At 40.8% G+C, this 22652-nt stretch overlaps 1 protein-coding gene across 1 annotated transcript in view; it reads left to right on the top strand.

Annotated features, from left to right (window-relative positions):
- The window catches only part of hmga2 (high mobility group AT-hook 2), a 150541-nt gene extending 128818 nt beyond the window's left edge, over nucleotides 1–21723 (top strand). Inside the window, exon 5 of the mRNA XM_073059581.1 lies at nucleotides 18993–21723. Coding sequence (XP_072915682.1) covers nucleotides 18993–19040 — 48 coding nt within the window. The 3' untranslated portion in view covers nucleotides 19041–21723. The remainder of the gene's footprint in view (nucleotides 1–18992) is intronic.
- The last annotated feature ends 929 nt before the right edge of the window (nucleotides 21724–22652 follow it).

Here is a 22652-nt window from a genome sequence, read left to right as displayed (position 1 = left end):
GACTCCAAGCAGAAAGTCTGCATGTAGTTTCTTGCTCAAAACTCAGTAAATACTGGAATCAGATCATGATTACAATTCAACAGGAGTACGTTAGGAGGCTTTGAGCCAGTGACTTCAGCATTGCCTTAGCCAACGCACAGCAACAGTCCTGGCAGTTAAATAACTGGGGTAATATTAATTGGTTGCAGGAGATTTAAGGTAGGTTCTCCCCAGTAATTTCCTGGGAAAACATCTGATTTAAAATCAATTCATGTGCTTTAGGAACTTCTCGTTGATCTTAATTACCCATGTTTCATAGGGTTAAGTAACTAAACAAGGACTAGATTTCATAGTCTTTTGAGTTTATGAAAACCTGACTGTATTAAAGAATGATCCAAGTGAAAGTTTTTAGCTGGAGATAACATCATTTGTTCAAGTGAGTGCTATCACGTATTTGCTGCACAAATCACTCTCTCACCTAGATGGGGTCAGTTGTGCTGTGAGGATTACATTCCTTGACTTCTCTAGTGCCTTTAACACCATCCAGCCCAAGATCTTAAAGCACAAACTAACGGAGATGGGAGTAGACTCTCACATGGTGGATTGGATAGTGGACTACTTGACAGATAGACCTCAGTATGTGCGGTTGGGAGACTGTAGGTCTGACACAGTGGTCAGCAGCACAGGAGCGCCACAGGGAACCGTACTCTCTCCGGTCCTGTTCACCCTGTACACATCTGACTTCCAATATAACTCGGAGTCCTGCCATGTGCAGAAGTTCGCTGATGACACGGCAATAGTGGGGTGTGTCAGGAATGGACAGGAGGAGGAGTATAGGAAACTGATACAGGACTTTGTGATATGGTGCAACTCAAACTACCTGCGTCTCAATGTCACCAAGACCAAGGAGATGGTGGTGGACTTTAGGAGATCTAGGCCTCATATGGAGCCAGTGATCATTAATGGAGAATGTGTGGAGCAGGTTAAGACCTACAAGTATCTGGGAGTACAGTTGGACGAGAAGCTAGACTGGACTGCCAACACAGATGCCTTGTGCAGGAAGGCACAGAGTCGACTGTACTTCCTTAGAAGGTTGGCGTCATTCAATGTCTGCAGTGAGATGCTGAAGATGTTCTATAGGTCAGTTGTTGAGAGCGCCCTCTTCTTTGTGGTGGCGTGTTGGGGAGGAAGCATTAAGAAGAAGGACGCCTCACGTCTTAATAAGCTGATAAGGAAGGCGGGCTCTGTCGTGGGCAAAGTACTGGAGAGTTTAACATCGGTAGCTGAGCGAAGGGCGCTGAGTAGGCTACGGTCAATTATGGAAAACCCTGAACATCCTCTACATAGCACCATCCAGAGACAGAGAAGCAGTTTCAGCGACAGGTTACTGTCGATGCAATGCTCCTCAGACAGGATGAAGAGGTCAATACTCCCCAATGCCATTAGGCTTTACAATTCAACTGCCAGGACTTAAGAACTTTTTTTTTTAAAGCTATTATTAATGCTTTTTGAGTTAGTGATTTAGATGCATATCATATTATTACTGAGTTAAGTATTGTATGTAATGAGTTTTTGCTACAACAAGTGTATGGGACATTGGAAAAAATGTTGAATTTCCCCATGGGGATGAATAAAGTATCTATCTATCTATCTATCTATCTAATGTGGATTTAGAAACACTGCTCAACTGTGAGCAGAAGGCAACTCAAAGAACAAGACTGTAAATCAGATGTTTGTAGAGAAGAGTAAGTTGTCATATACAAGTTCCAAATGCACTCACATTCCAGTCGTGGTCTTCAGAAACAACAATCCTGATGGTCCTGGCTTAGTTTATTGGCGAAGAAGGAAGGGCAAGCTGTGTTTCCTGGGAATGTGGAAGAATACTTTGGAGATGCAAATAGCAAAGTTCATTTTCACACAGTGTCACCGGTGTTTTGAACTCATGTAGGTTTTTGCAGTGGAGTGCAAGAGCTTTGAATAGTTGACCAGACAGTAGTTCCAATTGACAGGTAAATGCTACTCACAATGAATAAGCTGCTGCAGATGACCCTGTTCAGCTTGTCAGATTGTAATGAATTTCAACAAACTATCACAATACTTGTAATTGACAGGAGATAAATTTACACCATTGTAGATCCTCTTACATTTTGCAAAATTAGCATTTGCAACCTTTATGTTTAATCCACTTTTACATTAACCTCATTTGATTCACTTTTATCAGGTTTTATTTAAGTTGCTACTGCACTATCATTTAACAACAGCAAAGTATATGAGTTATGAGATCTTTTGTTGACCTTTAATCTTGAAGTGCACTTTGAGACTTGAACTGACGTGCTGTGTATATTTCTTGACCATTTCTCGCGGGAGAGGACCAATTAAGGTTGCAGATTGTTGGCCGGGTAAGTTGGTTGCTCAGTTTTCAAGCTTCACTGGATCTCATTGTAGTGACCGTTTCATTTTGCAAGCACAATTGGCAGGCTGCAATTTCAGGCAAAAGATCAGATGCAGTTTGTTTTTAAGAAAAGTCTCCATTATTACATTCAACAACTTGGTGATTAGACCATCTCCTTTTCTTTCTGAGGAGAGGGAAAGGACATGTATAAAATGGAATTGACTTCCTTTTCTAATCTGTCACTAACTTTGTTTCAACTGCCATCACTGAGAGCTGTGTCAAGCAAGTCACTGAAATCTAGTAAGAGCTGCATTAATAGAGATAAAGACTTGCATTTCCACAACACACTTCAAGACTACATTCTGAATCAATTCAGAGACAAAACATGTACATGCACACCAGTCTGCCACAAACAGCAATAAGGAATATCCAGGCACTGGGTTAACTTTCACACACTGGATAAAAATTAATCTTTAAAGATCAGATGAGATAGCAACTTAACATCTCATACAGATGCTGGGATCTTTATCTCCGATCAGGGCATCAGAATGACAGCCATGCTTTTTGTGTACAAGTCATTGTAGTGGAACGTGACCCACGAGCTCTGAGCTGCACGATTTTATTTATTTCTGGAGATACAGCCCTTTGAGCCATGCCACCCAGCCTCCCCCCCCCCCCCCCCCCACACACAAATTTAATCCTGGGCTAATCACAGGACGGCGCGCAATGACCAATTGTGTGAAGAAACAGGAGCAGCCGGAGAAAAACCACGTGGTCACAGGGAGAACGTACAACTCCATACAGGCAGTGACAGAATGTTTCTTTGCATGCAGTTATCTCGTTCCCTCTCATTGACTGCTTTGGTAATTCCCCAACCAGTCCTCCCATAATAAAATTAATCTGAATTCTTTTGTTTTCCATTTTTTCTAAAGTCAAGAATGTTGTGTTTTTAATAATTACTTGTCTAGAGTCCAACTTGGCACGTATCACTCACTTTATCCCTCATCTAGCTAATTGCCATGCCTTACATGCAGCTGTACACCAGGACTTCAGATGGATTCAGGCTTCTAAGAAGAGAATGGACTCAAGATATGTAGACTCCGCTGTTCAATAACATACTACTGGTCCACTCCTGCTGGCATCCAGAACATCACATGCCTCCTGCAGTATGATAGTGGGGGGGGGGGGGGGGGGGAGAGTCCAGGGGCCAATAGACTGTAGCTTTTCAATAGGTATAGAGAACCATATACAATATATGTCCTGAGATTATTTTTCTTCGTAAACATTTACGAAAACAGAAGTGCCCCAAAGAATGATTGACAGTTAAATGTTAGAACCCCAAAGCTCCCCCCAGCTCCCCCCTCCCATGCATAAGCAGCAGCAAAGCAATGACCCCCCCACCAATCAATCAAGCATGCAGCAAAGCATCAGTAAAGACACAGATTTGCAGTGCCCCAAATTCGTTCACCCAGTAACTCGACATGCCACAGGCTCTCTCCCTCTCCCTACTAAGGGAAAAAGAGATGTCCTTGTTTCACAGCAAGAGGGGAGACATAACAAAGCAACTCACTGATTTATGGTGTTAAAAGTCTGTTGCATCGCTTTGTCCAAGCTCTGTGCCCAAAGAACTCGGGTCCCTGGGCACACAGCCAGCTCGCCGGTTGCAATCCTCTGTCTCCCACAGCACAGCAGGTGGCAGCACCAGCCCTGAATCCTCCCGCCACCTGAGTCATGGAAATCTGGCACCCTGAAGGCGTGCTAGTCTTTCAGGCCACATCTTTGGTATATCGAGAAGCAGCCGGTCGTGAGGCCCCAAGAGCAGGCCCCATCTCCACAAAAAACCAAAGTCAGCATGTAACCCCAGTTCAGGGTCTTCAAAAGAACCTTGAAAGGGGAAAAAAGAACTATCAAAGATAGAAATAGAGCTGTTTCCGAAGCGAAGGAGTCGCAGTTAGACAATAGACAATAGACAGTAGGTGCAGGAGTGGGCCATTCGGCCCTTCTAGCCAGCACCGTCATTCACTGTGATCATGGCTGATCATACACAATCAGTACCCCGTTCCTGCCCTCTCCCCATATCCCTTGACCCCACTATCTATAAGAGCTCTATCTAACTCTCTCTTGAATGCATCCAGAGACTTGGCCTCCACTGCCTTCCGGGGCAGAGCATTCCACATATCCACCACTCTCTGGGTGAAAAAGTTTTTCCGCATCTCTGTTCTAAATGGTCTACCCCTTATTCTTAAACTGTGGCCTCTAGTTCTGGACTCACCCATCAGCGGGAACATGCTTCCTGCTTCCAGCGTGTCCAATCCCTTAATAATCTTACATGTTTCAATCAGATCCCCTCTCATCCTTCTAAATTCCAGTGTATACAAGCCCAGTCGCTCCAATCTTTCAACATATGACAGTCCCGCCATTCCGGGAATTAACCTTGTGAACCTACGCTGCACTCCCTCAATAGCAAGAATGTCCTTCCTCAAATTTGGAGACCAAAACTGAACACAATACTCCAGGTGGGGTCTCACCAGGGCCCTGTACAGCTGCAGAAGGACCTCTTTACTCCTATGCTCAATTCCTCTTGTTATAAAGGCCAGCATGCCATTAGCTTTAGGCAGCATCATCCTCCTAAGCTCCACCTCCACGGGTAAAATACCAGACAGGTGCCTGTGCACATTGACGTTGTTCCTCGGAGAAGAGAGTAGAGGGGAAGGAAGACATGACTGCAATTGAAATTTCTTTTAAAATATTCACTTCAACCTTTCAACATGATCTGTACTTTTCTTCATCTTGCTGGCAGAATCATAGCATCCTCCCCAGATAAAAATGAGCGGTATGTTCAGCGAAGAGTCCTGTTGGCTGGGTGGAGGAGCCCGAGCTTCGTGTACACTTCATAAGGTCCAGCTGAGGCTTTTTCCCTTTTCCTTCTTGTTTGCTCTCTTAAATGGTCAGAATGCAATTGGAGTATTGTGAGCAGTTTTAGGCCCCAATAGAGTGAATGTGAAGAGGATGTCTGCAGTAGTGAAAGAGTCTCAGACTGGATGGCACAGCCTCAGAATGGAAGGCGTCCCTTTGGAGCAGTGATGAAGAGGAAGTTCCTTAGCCAGTGGGTGGTGAATCTGTGGAATTCACTGCCAGTGGCAGTCAAGACATTGGGGATATTTAAAGCAAAGGTTGATATGTCCTTGATTAGTAAGGATGGTGCCCAGATTGGGGAGCATGCCAGACGAGAATAGGTTGTGTGAACTTGACCTTTTCGCCTTGGAGTAATGGAGGATGATTGAAGGAGACCTGATAGAGGTATATAAGATGATGAGAGGCATTGATCGTGTGGATAGTTAGAGGCTTTTTCCTGGGGCTGAAATGGCTAACATGAGAGGGCACAGTTTTAAAGGTACTTGGAAATAGGTACAGAGGTGATATCGGGTAAGTTTTTTACGCAGATAGTGGCAAGTGCGTGGAATGGTCTGCCGGCGGTGGTGGTGGAGACAGATACAATACGGTCTTTTAAGAGGTTCTTGGATAGGTACATGGAGCTTAGAAAAATAGAGGGCTATGGGTAATCCTAGGTAATTTCTAAAGTAAGTGCTGCATAGTAATTGAGGGCAGGAAAGTATACTTGCAGCTTAAGTGTGAGTGATATGTAATTTTCATTGTTTTGTGAGCTAGTCCTATTTTTATGTCACTACAAAGAACCGGCAATCTTTGGTCCACTCCCTACATCAGGGTGCAGCAGGGCATTGCTTCAGAATGTCGACATCCACCTTTTGCCTCCACAGATGCTGCCTGACTCACTGAATTCTTCATTCTTCTCTTCTTCCAGATTCCAACATCAATCATCTCTGTTGTCATCTTGGCATCTTTTGTCCTCTGTTTGAATTATTTTAATGAAAACAACGTGTGGAAAATCTTTCAGATCAACCACATTCTGTAAAATCACATAATCATTTATTTAAAACTGGCTCAAGAGGCTGGGTTGAGAAGCGAGTTATAGTCAATAGCCTCCAAGTTAGTTTGTCTAGTTGGAGGCTAGACAACTAGCCTTAGAAAAATAGGGGGCTATGGATAACCCTAGGTAATTTCTAAGGTAAGGGTATATTTGGCACAGCTTTGTGGGCCGAAGGGCCTGTATTGTGCTGTAGATTTTCTATGCTTTTATGTTTGTACCTGATGGTAACAGTGAGAAAAGGGCATTCCCTGGGTCCTGGAGGTCCTTAATAATGGGTGCTATTAATTTCAGTGGATCAGTGGTACCAGTTTTTGGTTGGAAATAGTTTAGCTGTATATTATGGTGTTATCCACCAGAGATAACTTGGCTTTGCCTCTATATTTCAAGAGGTGCAGAAAATTGCTTCTACACTGGGCTGCTCTTGCAATGTGATCCATAAGCCAGTTGGATCCCTCATCCCACATCCCATCCCTTGTGCATTGTAATAGACTGATTCTGGGGTATTTTATATCAGCAGCTCGATGGCTGATAATCACAAACATCCTGTTACTCCATTGCAAGCGTAGAACCAGGTCCCAGCAGCTCCACCATAATCCTGGCTGAGATAAAAACCTCAGTCATCTGTACAGCAGTCACCCTCCTGTTGACTGCTGTTCAGACGTGGACCTTTGTGATTCCCTGGCCAATGTGCTTGTAAATCAATTTATTTGAACCGTACAGACACAGATAGCTCCAAGTTAATTAACCCAGCTTGGTTGGAAGTTTGCATTTCCTTTTAGCTATGTAGAGGGTTACATTCATTGTGGAAGATCACTAATATGACATCTCTCTGTGATGGATTTTAAAGGTTTGTGTGAAATATTTCATTGCACATTATGGATACCCTTTTTTGCATAAATAAAATTGCTTGCTGTTTCTGAATATTATTGCTTGATTCAAGGGGGATGTTCAAATTGTTTGGATTCATTTGTTCAGCATAGACCTAACAGAAAGATCAGAGAGAACAGATACTGGAATCTGGAGCAACAATCTCCGGAAAGGACTGTACTGTAAAGCGTTGTGCTAACCACAGTAGCGTAGTGTACTACAGGTAGCACAATACTTTACTGTACAGATGACCCAGGTTCAATTCCCACCACTGCCTGTAATGAGTTTTTACATTCTCCCCATGATCACATAAGTTTCTTCTTGGTGCTCTGGTTTCCTGCCACAGTCCAAAAATGTACCAGTTGGTAGGTCAATAGATCATTGTAAATTGTCCTATGATTGGGCTTGGATTAAATTGGGGGAATTGCTGGACAGCATGGCATGAAGGGGCGGATGGGCCTATTCCACGCTGATTCTCGAAAAATAATTAAAGGAACTTCGGGTCTGCGGGAGGAAAGAACCTGTCAACATTTTGGTTTGTAAAATACATCACTGAGTTCTTGATCACTGAGTTCCCCCAGCAGATTAGTCCTAACAGTACACAGTTGTCAAAATGTTTGTCAGATAATAATTCCCATATTGGATAACAAAACATGGAATGGGCCTTTTGGTCTGCCGTTCAATAAGATTACAGGTTTCCCCTCTATTGGAAGGTAGAGCGTTCCTATGAAACGGTTCGTAAGCCGAAATGTTGTAAAGTGAAGAAGCAATTACCATTTATTTTATATGGGAAAAATTTGTGAGCGTTCGCAGACCCAAAAAATAACCTACCAAATCATGCCAAATAACACATAAAATCTAAAATAACAGTAACATGTAGTAAAAGCAGGAATGATCTGATAAATACACAGCCTATATAAAGTAGGAATACTTTTCAGCACTTTCTAGCGTAGGGAAATTCGCACGCAAGTGCTCTCGGCAGAAGCACTCTCTCCAGTAATCTTTAAGCTATGAAGCTGCCAAATCATACCAAATAACACATAAAAATACACAGCCTATATAAAGTAGAAATAATGGATGTACAGTGTAGTTTCACTTACAGCGAGCACACTGATGATGATGATGACGGAGTCGTCGGAGATTGGGGTGGTGGGAATTAAAGGAGACTGGGGTTTCCATCAGGGCAGGCAGGTCACCTTCTTCTATGTCTGCTTGCCTCAATGTCAAAGGTCGAGGTTCGTCGTCTGCTGTGGCAGATGTGGAAGTCTTGAAAAACGGCAGTATGCTTGACTGCTTAGCCTCGCGCAATTTTAATCATACAGTTCTTTGTAAGCACTCAAACCATCCTGCAAATATGCCCTAAACCTACATACCCTTTCAAAATTGAAGTCATACTTTTCTGCAATCATTGCACGTTGTTAATTGCAGCGAAAATCTCACACAATTGCTTCACGTTCAGTTCCTGGATGACTTCACTTTTGGGCCATTCGCTACTGCGTTCGGTTTTGATTGTTATCCATTCCTCTTGCAATTGCATCAGCTCTTCATCTGTCAATTCTTGGTCATGGGATGCCTAAACCGCTTCAACATCATCTTCGTCAACTTCCACAAACCCAGCCTCCTTAGCCAAACTCATTATGTCCTTACTTCATTCACCACAATCTAAACACTTAGTTATGTCTAGTTTTATGCTAAGTGTACCATCTTTATGAGCTCTTTTAAGCTTTTCCGATACCTTAGAACTCATTGTGCTAACGGATGCACAAAATAAATTGACATAAAGCACAGGCACGTGTTTAAGCAATGGCGGCTAGAATGCAGTTCTGGGGGGAGGAACTTGGCTGCTCGGCGCACGTGCTGCCTTTTTTTGTAACAGTGAAAACACCTTCTGTTAGCGAAAACAGGTAACTAATGTAGGTCTTTCGTAACAGCGAGGTGTCGTAAAATGAACATTCGAAAAACGGGGGCCACCTGCGTCTCAGTGCCTCTAACCCATGTCACTTGACTTAATTGAACTCTATCTTTCTTGAACATACAGAACTAATTACAGTCTTCTTGGGTGAGGAAGACTCACTACCCTTTGGGTGAAGAAACTTTTTCATCTCTCAATCCTGAACAGTCAACCCTTTACTTTCACGCAGTGGTTGCTGGTACGAGACAGCCCAGCCTGAGGAGCTGTCACCCTTGCATCTACCCTGCCACATTCCATAATGATTTTGTACAATTCAGTGAGATTACCTCACATTCTTTTAAACTTTCAAAAATGGTCCCAGTATGCCTAATCTCATCTTGTGCAACAAACCCACCATCCAGGAATCAATCTGGTGAACATCCAGGTGGAATCACATTGGGGCTCCATCCATTTAGCCTAAGATTCTCTCACAATAAAGCCAAGGTATTTTGCCTTAATTGCTCACTTTAAGTACCCAGCAAGTTTGAAGTTAACCCGTGCATAACTGGAGCAGCAGGGGACTCCTGTGGAAAGTCACGTGTGATGCCTGGAGTTCCTTAGCACCAGGCACAGAATGGGGAAAGGAGGGACATTCCAGCGAGTACTTCGGCTCCTGGTCTGGAAAGAAAGCTCGAGAAAATTAGAGTGTGGCCTCTTCTGAATGCTCTAAGACTCTTCTCGCATTCTGTTGAAATGAGTTCAGATTGTTACAATTACCAGTCATGGTTTTTAATGAAATATTGCTCTAGGGTAGGCAATTGTCTTGTATCTGTTTCACTGAAAGTTGTAGTCATAGGGATAGGGGAAGCATTAATGCATTGGGACCCCAACACAAGATCCCTCTGTCCTTTTAACAGCTCTTCACACTGGGTGGGTTGTGTTAAAATCCAGCCCAATGAGTCAAAAATGAAAATACTTCCTATCCAAAATTATAAAGCTGGAAAACAATCCGTGAAATGAGATTCACAAAAGAAATTGAGCTTCTAACTCTGTGTGACTTATTCGGAAGGTATTTCCCTGAAACCCCATCCACGGCCCCTTCCAGTTAAGATTTAACATTTCCATATCTGTGGTTTACATGCCTATCTATTCAACTAGCATTCTTCACTATTTGATTTCTGTCAAAATATAATGTTCTGTTCTTTTTCATTTGATTTAATACAACAGTTCCCAACCTGAGGTATCTAACTTCTCATTAGTCAGTCAGGTGGTGGTGGTAGTGGTCGGGAAGAAGATTACCGGATTCTGAGAGTTGTTAGTAGTACTGAGAACACTTAATTAGATAGTAATAAAGGAAGTAAATGTAAACTGGATTTTCCTACCAAGATTTTGGAAATATCAGTCTACTGGTTTCCATCAACTACGCTCTCTCTTTAAATCATATATGTCAAACTCAAGGCCCGCGGGCCAAATCCGGCCCGCGGTGGAATTATCTTTGGCCCGCGAGATAATATCTAATTACTATTAAAGCTTGCCCCAGTAATCGAAGTGCCTATGGCGTATGATATGGCTAATGCTGAGTTTATTCAGGTACCAGGTTTTCAGGGTTTTTAGTGTTTATTCGGCAGTCTTCTTCATAAGAAACGGAATTTGTAAAGTGAAACACTTTGTAGTTATAGCAGAGACTGAGACACATGAGAGCAGGCTGAAAAAACGGAGGCAACGAAAGCTGCGTTCGCACGCGTCCGACTGATCCGGCCCGCATGAAGCTGCATTTTCCTCAATCCGGCCCGTGACCTAAAATGAGTTTGACACCCCTACTTTATATTAATGGTATAAACTCCACATTCATTTATCTGCGTTGTTTCAAAGATTCTACTCATTTGCACAACCATTGTCTATTTTGGTTTGTTAAGAAATTTCAGAAATTTTTATTAAAATAGTTATATAAGGGTTGTATAACGCATACTGCTGGAAAAAGTTTAATCAATTTTGAACTAGTTGAAGTCTTGCACTTGGTTCAGTGACAGTGCTCATCCGAGTCAGAAATATGGCCAACTTCTTTCTTTCAAGTACTTTGAGCTTCACATGTCTTCCCAAGGTCCTGGAAATCAACATTCCCATATCTGATATAGGACAAAGTAATTATTCTGCCGTCTTGTTCCACACATCCCCTTCCCTAACCCAAATCGCTAAAATAGTTTTACATTTTCATGATCAAAATGCTATCTGAGGGGTATTGCTGCACATAAACTGGTCCTAAAGGTACTGTCTAGAATGATGCTGGTCATTTTAATGAGCTACATAAGAAGCATTCATAGACCAAATGTAAGTATTTGCTTTTGTACAAGTTAGTACTTGGGTAGCTTGTGATGAGGTGAGGAAGGCAGTTTGTTCAAAGTATTATCAAAGTACATAAATGTCACCATACCCAACCCTGAGATACATTTTCTTGCCGGCATACTCAAAAGAGCATAATTGAATCAATGAAAGACTGCACCAACAGGGTGGGCAACCAGTGTGCAAAAGACAACAAACTGTGCAACTACAATAGAAAGGAAAAAATATAATAATAATGGCAAATTTCAGAAAACATTCTGTGCGTTCGAACACTGCCTAGGAGAGAAGGGCTCTTTGTGGCAATACAGGGGCAGGTGGTTAACACAAAAAATATCTAAAATACTCAATAAAAGACCAACAAATTAAAGACAGTACATGTAGAAAATGCTGAGGAAAAAGAACAGAAATCCAACATATCATAGGATCTTGTAGCAGTTTAACACAATCTGATTACTTACACAGGCACAATGAAGTGGCAACATTATTCAGCAAAGTCTTCCATTAAAGTACAAACTCATAGATGAAATCAGACCTTACTATCAACACAGGCCTGATCCAGTTTTAGAGTTAGATTATCACAACTTATATTATGACTGATCAGTTATTACAGATAGGATAATCCATAATAACCACCCAGAAATTGAAAGACTTTGGAACATGAACAGGGCATACATTGTCCCATTAGCAATATCTATGTAAATCTTCAGAAAGCCAAATACTAAATGCCAGCAATTGACAAATGAGCATGCTTGGCTATGCCTGTACCTTAGGTTTTATCAGCTGAGAAAAATTAATAATAATAATAAATAAGAAATAAATATTGAGAACATGAAATGAAGAGTCCTTGAAAGTGAGTCCATAGGTTCAATGATGGGGCAAGTGAAATTGAGTTAAGTGGTTCAAGAGCCTGATGGTTGAGGGGTAATAATTGGACCTGAACCTGGTGGTGTGAGTCCTGAGGCTCCTGTACCTTCTTCCTAATGACAGCAGTGAGAAGAGAGCACGACCTGGGTGGTGGGGGTCCCTGATGATGGGTGCTACTTCCTTGCGGCAACACTCCATGTAGATGTAGTCCGTGGTGGGGAGGGCTTCACCTGTGATGGACTGGGCCGTATCCATTGCTTTTTGTGGTCTGTTCAAGGGCATTGGTGTTTCCATACCAATCTGTGATGCAGCCAGTCAGTATAGTCCCCACTACACATCTATAGAAGTTGGTCAAAGTTTTAAATGTCATGCCGCATCTCTGCAAACCCCTAAGGAAGTAGAGGCGCTGCCGTGCTTTCTTTGTAATTGCATTTAAGTACTGGGCCCAGGACAGGTCCTCTGAGATGCTAACACCAAGGAATTTCACATTGCCATTTACTGTGAACATCTCCATGACCTAGGCAGCACCTGCTGAGTTCCTGTTCCTACCTATCCACCTGTAGCCACAGCTTCTCTTTCATACTTTGAATTCTTCAGCTTCTGGTTTGTCATTTCATCAAACAAACATCAAAAATATTTTCTCATTACCCTTCCTCTTCCTTGTTTACATTTTGAAATCACGTATAGGCATAGTGCCTCCGTCCTCAGGTGTGCCAGTAACACCCTCTACCACTTCATCTGTCAGCAGTCCAAAAATGCATCCAGTGTTGTTCCAAACCCATACCCTTTGACATTATTAATTGCACCTCGCTATCACCAGTTTTATTCCCACCCATCATCGCTGAATCAGATTGCTTTCATGTCGTTTTGGCAAGCTGCAACCTTCAATCTGACCTTCCACTGCCCCTGTTCCATTCTACAGCAAGGGTCACTCATTCATAAATGACCCAAGTGCCACAGATTTAAAATTATCACCTGCATTTTCAAATTGTTTCTCTCTTCCTTCACTCTGACTGAGAATGTTTCCAAATTCTTCTTCCTCTCTGCCCCCAACATTTAAGGTTCCCCTTCATTCCACCATAACTGTCATTCAACTGCCTTGGGAACATACTCTGGAAAAAACCTCCTAAAGCTCCCTCAAATTTATTGCACCCTGACACTTGATAGAATATTAGTTTAACAGTCCTAATGCATTGTTTTTTAAAAAAATGACTTAACAATTGAGTGTGTAGTAAACGAGAAAACAAGTAATAGTTTGTGTATCACTCAAATGAGTCCACTTTGTCCTGCAGCATTTCATAATGTTAGTTCACTCTAGCAACGATATCTAATTCTAACAACAATCTAATTCTATCTAACATGGTTTCCTTAAGGGAAAATCTTGCCTGACAAATCTATTATAATTCTTTGTAGAAATACCAAGCAGGATAGACAAAGGAGTACTGGTGGATGTTGTGTACTTGGATTTTCAGAAGGCCTTTGACAAGCTGCTGCACATGAGACTGTTTAACAAGATAAGAGCCTATGATATTACAGGAAAGATACTAGCACGGATAGAGCTTTGGCTGATTTGCAGAGGCAAAGTGTGGGAATAAAGGGAGCCTTTTCTGATTGGCTGCTAGTGACTAGTGGTGTCTTGCAGGCGTAGGTGTTGAGACTGCTTCTTTTTACATTGTATGTCAATGATTTTGATGATGGAGATGATGGCTTTGTGGTCAAGTTTGCAGATGGCATTAAGATAGGTGGAAGGTCGGATAGTATTGAGGTAGCAGAGATGTTGCAGAAGGACTTGGACAGGTTTGAAGAATGGACAAAGCAGCAGCAAGTGGAATACAGCGCCAGGAAGTGTATGGTCATGCACTTTGGAAGAAGGAATAAAAGTATAGACTTTTCCAAAAGGGGAGAGAATTTAAAAATCCGAGTTGCAAAGGGACTTGGGAGTCTTGTGTAGAATTCCCTAAAGGTTAATTTTCAGGTTAAGACAGTGGTGAGGCAAATGCAATGTTAGCATTCATTTTGAGGGGAGTGGAATATAAAGAAAGGATGTAATGTTGAGGTTTTATAAAGCACTGGCGAGGCCTCGCAGAACATTGTGAGCAGTTTTGGGCCATTTACCTATGAAAGGATGTGCTGACGTTGCAGAGGGTTAGAGGATGTTCATGAGAGTGAGTCCTGGAAAGGCCTCTCATATGAGGAGCGATTGATAGCTCCGGACCTTTACGCACTGGAATTTAGAAGAATGAGGGGGGAAGGTCACATTGAAATCTATTGAATGATGAAAGAGCAAGGTAGAGTGGATGTGGAGAGAATGCTTCCTATGATGAGGGAATTCTGTGGAGACCAGGTCATTGGGTGTATTTAAGGCGGAGGTTGATAGGTTCTTGAGTAACCAAGGTGTGAAAGGTTACACGAGACGGCAGGAGAATGGTTTTGAGAGGTAAGCAGATACAAAGGAGCAGAATTAGGCCATTTGGCCCCATTTCTGATGCTCTTTTAAAGTTATTGCTGGAATTAGTATTGAGAAATAACAAAGGTAGGGAGGGATGCTTAATCTACAGAGCCATATTGCACCTTCATCCACATTCCATATGGTCATAAGCTCTATGATAAGTTACTAACAGCAGATTTTTAGGGTGGATTTTGTAACTATAGCCAGGGCAAAGGAGGGAGCCAGCGTCGGGCATGATGACGGACTCTCTGCTCCTCCCTCTCCCTCATCAGTGTGTTCAGTTCATCTACATCAGCTGTGCCGCTGTCTTCTAGGAGCGTGTTGACCATAGTCTTGGGAGGGTGCCCAGGGTTCATCCTCCCATGCTTGGGCTCCCATGTGATGACTGGGCTGGTAGGTAGCTCAGGGTAGGGTAGACAGTGCCCGGCTAGTTGCAGTTTTCTCACCTCGATTTTAGTAGTGAGCATCAGTAGGTCGTCATAGAGCTCGGCGTTCGTCATGTGCTGTTGCCAACTCAAGTCAAGAGTCATCCGGAGATTTTGTGTATAGCAACCATCTAGTGACTTTCACATGGTCTTGGTGAGTGTCCACGTCTCGCATCCGTATGTGAGAATGGACTCTGTGACTGCTATGAAGATCCTCTTTGAGCCCTCTGGTCAGGTTCGACCTCCAGATTTCCTTCATGTCGTTCATAGCCCTCCACGCCAGTGCCTTCCGTATCTTTATGCATTATGATGACAAATGATGATTAACATTAATCTGCCCTAAGTTAATTGAGGAAGTTTTATATATCTCCATGTCCAGGTAATGACCCACCAATCTACATTTTTGTAAATTAATTAAATTTTCATGTGTTTAATCCCTGAATGGCCATAAGATATAGGAGCAGAAGTAGGCCATTCGGCCCATTGAGTCTGCTGTGCTATTCAATCATGGGCCGAGCCAATTCTTCCAGTTATCCCCACTCACCTGCCTTCTCCCCATACCCTTTGATGCCCTGGCTAATCAAGTACCTATCCATCTCTGCCTCCCCAGCCGCTCGTGGCAACAAGACTAAAGTAATTTCTCCGCATCTCTGTTCTAAATGGACATCCTTCAATCCTGAAGTCGTAACTAAAAGCAACATGTTCAACTTTCTACATATGTACTCTTGCTGCATGTGCCAACAACTTATTCCAAAGGTCACTGACTCTCTGCAAAAGGAAGTGCCTCTTGGCATCTAACTATATGCTTATTAGAACCCTTGTTCTTCCCTGAGCTATCAAGCTCAAACAACCTATTTTCTTGGAGCGAGTCTAATCCTTTCCTTATTTTAAAAACCTCAGTCCTACCTCTTCAAAGTCAACAATTTTTTTCTTAAGTATAAAGCTCCTACTCTCTCAGTCAATCCTGGGTAACTGAAGACCTTTGAAAGGTAACCTGCTAACCTTTCTCTGAACTTTTCTAAAGTCTCTCTATTCTCTATCTCAAAAGTCTTAAAGCTTTTTGACATTAAAATGTTATATAGTGGCATCCACACCAGACTTTGAGGCGAGTGATCCTGGGTTTGAATCCGGCCAGCTCCTTGCCTGCTTTCCACCTGTGCTGTATTGAGCATTGAACTACCAATTCTACCTCACAAGACAAATGCTAAAGAAATGGCAAGGTTGCCGCCCGACATGCTACAAGGCAGGAGGTACAACAACAACATTAAAATGTACATGAGCTCATTTTACATAGTCTGAATTGTACAGGTTAATGAAGTTTGAGAATATAAAATGACCAGTCTAAAGCTGTCCCACAATCACCATGGGTTATAGTTGGAAAATGATGGGTCCTACAGGACAGCAACAGTTTAAAATGCCTTTACTTCTGTTAAAACTCTGGATTAAGAAGAATGAAAAATTGAAATGGGGAAAATGAGAGAATCATCGGTGATTTATTTATTGTATAAAAAGCAGCAGACCTTTTGCTCCTTTAGGCAAAATGGGCCAAATGGGCTGCCTTCCTCTACCTTATGGTGCTTTATGATCCGTGAAAGCTATTGTGTCTGGGTGGACAGCAGTTTAATTGTGCTACACATGGAATGCAACAAGGGTGGAGTAAGAGTATGCCCTTATTCTGTAAATTACATCCTTAAACACAAATGTAAAGATGCAGTGCTTTACTTTTGAATTACTTTCTTAAGCAACTGTTCTCACTCATTTTAGCTCCAGGTGTCTAAAGTAACACGTGAGTGTTGGTCATTAGTGACTCAATGCCTGCTTATGAAGTAAAAAGGCAACCAGTTTTGTTTTGAGGCTTCCACCATTCCAGGTCTACATCATTAAAGAAAGCATGGAGGGTGCAGGTTCTAATTAGATAAAATATAACTTGCTAGTAATGCTGGCAAATTGGCCAAGTCTCCCACAGTTTAGTTTCCTTTTTATTGCTAAAGATTATTTTCTAATTTACAACAAATGTAATGCATATCTGTAGTGCCTGTGCCAAAAATGTACCTTACCTGAAGAGGCTGTATGAGAAGATGTCGTTTGCCTTTAGTGATTTCAAAGCACTAGTATATTTTCCAGCTATTTTAATTGAAGTATTTTAGAGCCGGCAGACTAAGTGATGGTTGCATTCATTCAAGGTATAAGCTATAAATTTAGCTATGTGGCAGAAATCTTTGGTCAAAAAGAGTGCAGAGGATCTGCCAGACTCATTAATATTATTAAGTGAACTGAAACTTCCAGCTCAAAGGCGTTCCTCTTAAAATCTTGACAATTTACTGATAATACCTGGTGCATCCAGGTTTGAGAATACGAAAAAAGCACTAAGTTTAATTCTGTTTCAACTGAGAAAATATTTTAAACTGTCGGTGCCAGAGCCCCTTGATATTTAATCGACTATTTGATCCTGAGGCACTCAGTCTTTAGTGAATAAGCCAAACCTGAACTGTCAAGTACAATCCCTTGGAAACAGAATTATTATGGTATCAGTTTCAGTCCAGTTCGCTGAATTAGTCAGTGGCTTGATTGGAAGCTCTATTGACTTATTTGTACTGGGCAAGAAATGTGCATATCTGCTGGATAATCATGTCTTTCTAGAATGTAAATGTAAATTGAAGTGGCTGGGGCATAGGGCAGCTGACACTTGACTTTGCACTCTTTAGTCCAGTGAAAGCTTTGATCAAGCTACATCTTTCTCTGTTTCTTGTCCCCCAGAGAGTCTCCCAGGGTCATGGCCTGCTGCCTAGTCAAGAGGCATTAACCTACTGGCTTAAATATTTGAGGCCCTTAGGTTAGCAGGGGGCCTTCACTTCATGCACTCCACATTTCCCACATAACCTAAAGCAGACTAAACAAAAGTGGTGTGAAATCTGATGGCTGGATGCAGCCAAAGTAATATGTTGCAACTGTCCCCCATTCATTTAATACTGTGTGTTTGTTTCCTGGATTTACACCCTTTTTGGTCTTTGGGATCATGGAAACCTTTGAAAAGAGGATTGCAGAGCAGTGGCCTGTGATTAAAACCTAGTGTTTTTCTCCATGCTGCTCTTGTGCAGCAGTGTCACACATGGTAGCATTTAGGAGCCCCTTCACAGCTGAAGTGTTTCAAACACTAATGAATGGAAGCTTGGTCATATAATGCAGACAAGCTTTAAGGCATGCTTTACTGAATGGTGTACTGTAGTGGCCTGGGAAAGGAAGAGAGTTATAAATTGTGTCAGCTAGCAACCCAGACAAAATGAAGCCATGTGGAAAATCAAATCTGTTTAACTATGAAACTGTTGTAAGCCATTTTAAGGTGGTCATCCTTGGCAGTTCTCAGTTTATGAGGTGACAAATGTTAAACCACATAATATAGCCTTTTGCTTTAGATTTTTTTTAGCAAATAAATGAGAAATATTTTTTGATGTTTTTCAAAGGGCCATTTTGGAGGAGTTATTTTAAGGGGTAAATGTTGAATGCTAACCAGATTTAAAGCTGGAAACGTATGATAAATGGATTGAATAATTTATAATGTCCTGCTATTTTCCTTACAACTTTTTAATGCTTTTAAGTTCTACAAAGACATGGTAATGACATCAGCTGTAGGAGATTTATTGTGGTTTAACTAGAATTTAATCAATGCACTCTCTCTCAAATCTGTGGTTAAGCATTTCCGGTTAGAGGCCTCCCGAAATACTTTGGCAATTAAAAAACAGCACTGCTTGTGGAGCTGGTCACTGTGGAAGGGGAGGGCAAGACAATATTATTAAAAAGGGTTGTCTAACATAATACAAATTTGTTTTTGTTTGCAGGAAGAGGGTGAAGGAATGTCCTCGCAAGAATCCACAGAGGAAGATTAAGAAACCACATGAATTTACTTCTACCTCATTCAGCAGTTGGGTGTTTTGAAGGGAGAAGACACTACCTTGACCACTTTTTTTTTCCCAATTAACATTGGTCTGTCCACTTTATCCTGGGGAGAAACACATCCTTTGAAAGACTTTTACTATCTACCTTTTTGTAATCCCTTCACAGTCCCAGGTTTAGTGAAAAAAAAACTGCTGTAACACAGGGGACACAGATTAATAATGCAACATTTTAATTACTGTTTTCTTTTTTTAAATTCTCAACATACTTATAGTTTATTGAGCTGCTAAGTAAGGGTGAGTGGGTCAAAAGTTATTTTTTCATTACAATGCACAAAATAATGCAAACTGAAATTTCCATATGCACAGGAAAAATATGGGCATTTTGATAGAACCAACTTTCTTGCTTAAAAATGGTGGACTGTATTGTCCCTAACACCCACCCTCCCTTAACTTAGTAAACACCCTGTATAGAACACCAAAGATGAGGGATAGGCACTGCTCTTAGAGAAACTTTATAGTAGACTTTTTTTAATTGATGTTTTTCACTTACTGTAATTCAGGAAAATCTTAGGGCTGATTTTATATATATATATTTAATTCTGCTGTTAACTCAACACCTAAAAATTATATTCAGTAATTGAAGGGAAGAATGAACAACTGACAGTTTGTTTTACAGCTCTGTAGGGACAACAAAAAGAAATCATTGAGACTTAGAAAGGGAACTGCTTTTCCCCACCAGTCAGCCAGTAAGAATCACACAAATGTAGGTGACTTTACCTCCATTGCACTGTCATGCGGCTAGTTTAAGCAAACACATTTCTTGGTTTTTGGGAACACATGCTGTGCAATTGATCCTCAAACCATTCCTCCTCCTTCCCAGCAATCCAAAAGAATACTCAGTCAAACCAGCACTTTTAGTGACAGTTGCAATATTACCCCATTATCTATAACTACCTCTGATTAATTCAATTAGTTTGACAGCCTCTCGGGTACATGCTGCTATACACATAAATGCAGGTTTTTTTTCCCACCCAAATTAATGGACAGATAAACTCTGATCTGTTAATTCAGTTTTGGTTCTGTAGTTGAAATATTAGGGGAAACCAAAATACCTGAAAACATTTCTGTACTGCAATATAATTGCTGAACTTTTACGAGTTACTTATTGCCAGTTAATTCAACTCATTTTCCATTTGTACTTTAACTTGAATATAATTTTTTTTACTAAATTACTCGTTGCTTTTTAACAGATTCTTTTTTTTTCTTATGTTACGATTAATGAAATGGAAATGTCTCTAATGCTTTTATCTTTCATTATTATCAGTAGTGTTTGAACAATAACTGTCCAAGTTTGTACCTCACATGATTTCAAGGGAAATGGACTAATCAGTTGACCAAAACCTACCTCCAGATATTAAAAAGGAACAGACTTGTTATTATCAACATCAGTTTAAAAATATCATTTAAAATTTTAGGACTGCAACTAATCCCTAGTCAAAGTATTTTTGTAAAAAAAAAATAACCTTGGTCACTAAAGCATTTTAAATTACTTTCTATTCTGAAACCTTCAAAGGAAACGTGAAGCTTTGTAGGTAAAAAAATACAAGATCAGTTTTTTTTGTATAATTCAATCAAGAATATGTGTTTAAATTAGTAAATTGTAAGAAAAGTACTTGATTCATATTTTCATGTATTTTACACAAATGTGATTTCTTTTTTTACCTTTTTGTAATATGTTTCAACCAGATGTATTTTTAAATGCTTCTTATGTAGAGTTTTATCTTGCTTCTCTGCTTGTCAATATTGCTACTTTTAACATTGAATGGGCCGGGGAGATGGGGAGGGGGTAGTTTCTCAGGAGAATCCGTGACAGTAAGGCTTTAGTGTTGAGCCAAAGTACAACCAAAGTTGATTCCTTTTGGCCTCCATCAGAATTTATAAAACCTTGGCATAGGCTTGGCTGGCTCCTCAGACAATATGGTGCTTAACCTGTCTGTTCATTGAAGACCAGTTGTAGTTACCCCACATTTTTTTTAATTAATTGAATCCACCAAGAAAAACACTGCCTTGCATTTGTTTTAAACTTAGGATTTGCTTGAAAAATTATTCCATGTACTTCAATTTAAAAGAGAATCCTGTAAAGTTTTACCTCAGTTTCGGGCTAACACAATCTAAGGAAGCCTTTTGTTACGTGTTGGACATTTAGCTCTGAGAAGCCTCTCAAACGCTAATGTTTATCATGTATTTCTCTGTATGTTGTACAATCAATTACACACTACTACCTCTTGGGGCCTACTGTTACCTCAGTTTCAAGCTGAAAACCTATTGTTTATGGCCAGTAGACCAGAGCGAACATCATAATTTTTTATACATAGTTTATTTTTTTTGGGAGATAAATTTTATATGACTGTTCTCTTCTGACTGGTCACCTCAAAGACTGGACATTTAACTTTCCTGCCATTTTACAAATTTTAGTCTTGGTTTGCGGGGGAGCTTGAAAATGATAAATTGCTCTCCCTGTATGTACCTTGAGTGTGTAACTTTATTGCTTTGCTATCCACTTAGAGAAGCTGTCTGATTGTACTTGGAAATGCTTGCTTGCTGAGAAGGTTCCTTTTAAGGATTATCACTGTCTGTTCAGCACAAATAAATGTAATAACCTCTGTGATCCCCATGCTGATTCTGAGACTTTATCATTTGAACACTGGCATAACAGTTTACATGATTGAACACAGACCCAAAACTCTTATAGTGGAACGTTTTTTTTGGAAGTAGCACTTGAATAGACCACTTGAATTCAATGTTGAAACTTAAAAAGAGTCCTGTAGTTTTAAATCCATTGCTGACTAATCTCCCTTGGTTTCATAAACTTAGACACGACCACTGTTTCAGTTTACTGAGGCTGATTTATCATAGAAACCATCAGTAAATGATTCATTGCAATAAAATTTTATTCTTTTACAAGGGAAGGAAATAGCAAGAATGTAGTAATTACAATAAAATGTATATCCCATGTTACTTATTAAAGAGTTCAGATATTTGCTTCTTCACAGTTCAATTCACTACCAATTGGTTAAAGATTCTCTTAAATTTGAAGGAACCACCTTAGAAGATACTTTTCTATGGTTCTTCCACTCCCCCACTTGTTAGTATTGTATTTTGCGTGAACTGTGGCACCCCAGTAAAGTAGCTAACTTTCTCTCAAAGTGAGGGTTTTATGCTTAAACTTTAAGTATAAATTAAAACTGATTCTGTAGGATGCTACCATACTGATAATATAAAACTCTGCAGAGTAGTAGAAAGTATATAAATTATTTGAAAGGAAGTTACTGGTTTTGACCTTACTTCATTCTCACCTAATGTTACTTACTGTTGCTTGGCCAAGGCACCTTGCGTGTCATTCGATTCTTAGTCCTTCCATGGGCAGATAAATGCATTATATAATAGAGCTGAGGGAAGGTGGTGCTTATTTTCTGTCCCTCAAAGCAGCAAAAAGCTCAGTTCTTCCCCCTGCTGGCACAACATGATGACATGTTTGAAAGGTGCACCATGTTCCTCCATTAACGCAATTTGAAAGCAACCTCTTGGTTGAAAATCAGTGGA

This window comes from Hemitrygon akajei, chromosome 10 (assembly GCF_048418815.1).
Source record: "Hemitrygon akajei chromosome 10, sHemAka1.3, whole genome shotgun sequence".
In the NCBI taxonomy this organism is placed as follows: domain Eukaryota; kingdom Metazoa; phylum Chordata; class Chondrichthyes; order Myliobatiformes; family Dasyatidae; genus Hemitrygon; species Hemitrygon akajei.
This window is presented reverse-complemented; position numbering and strand designations above follow the sequence as displayed.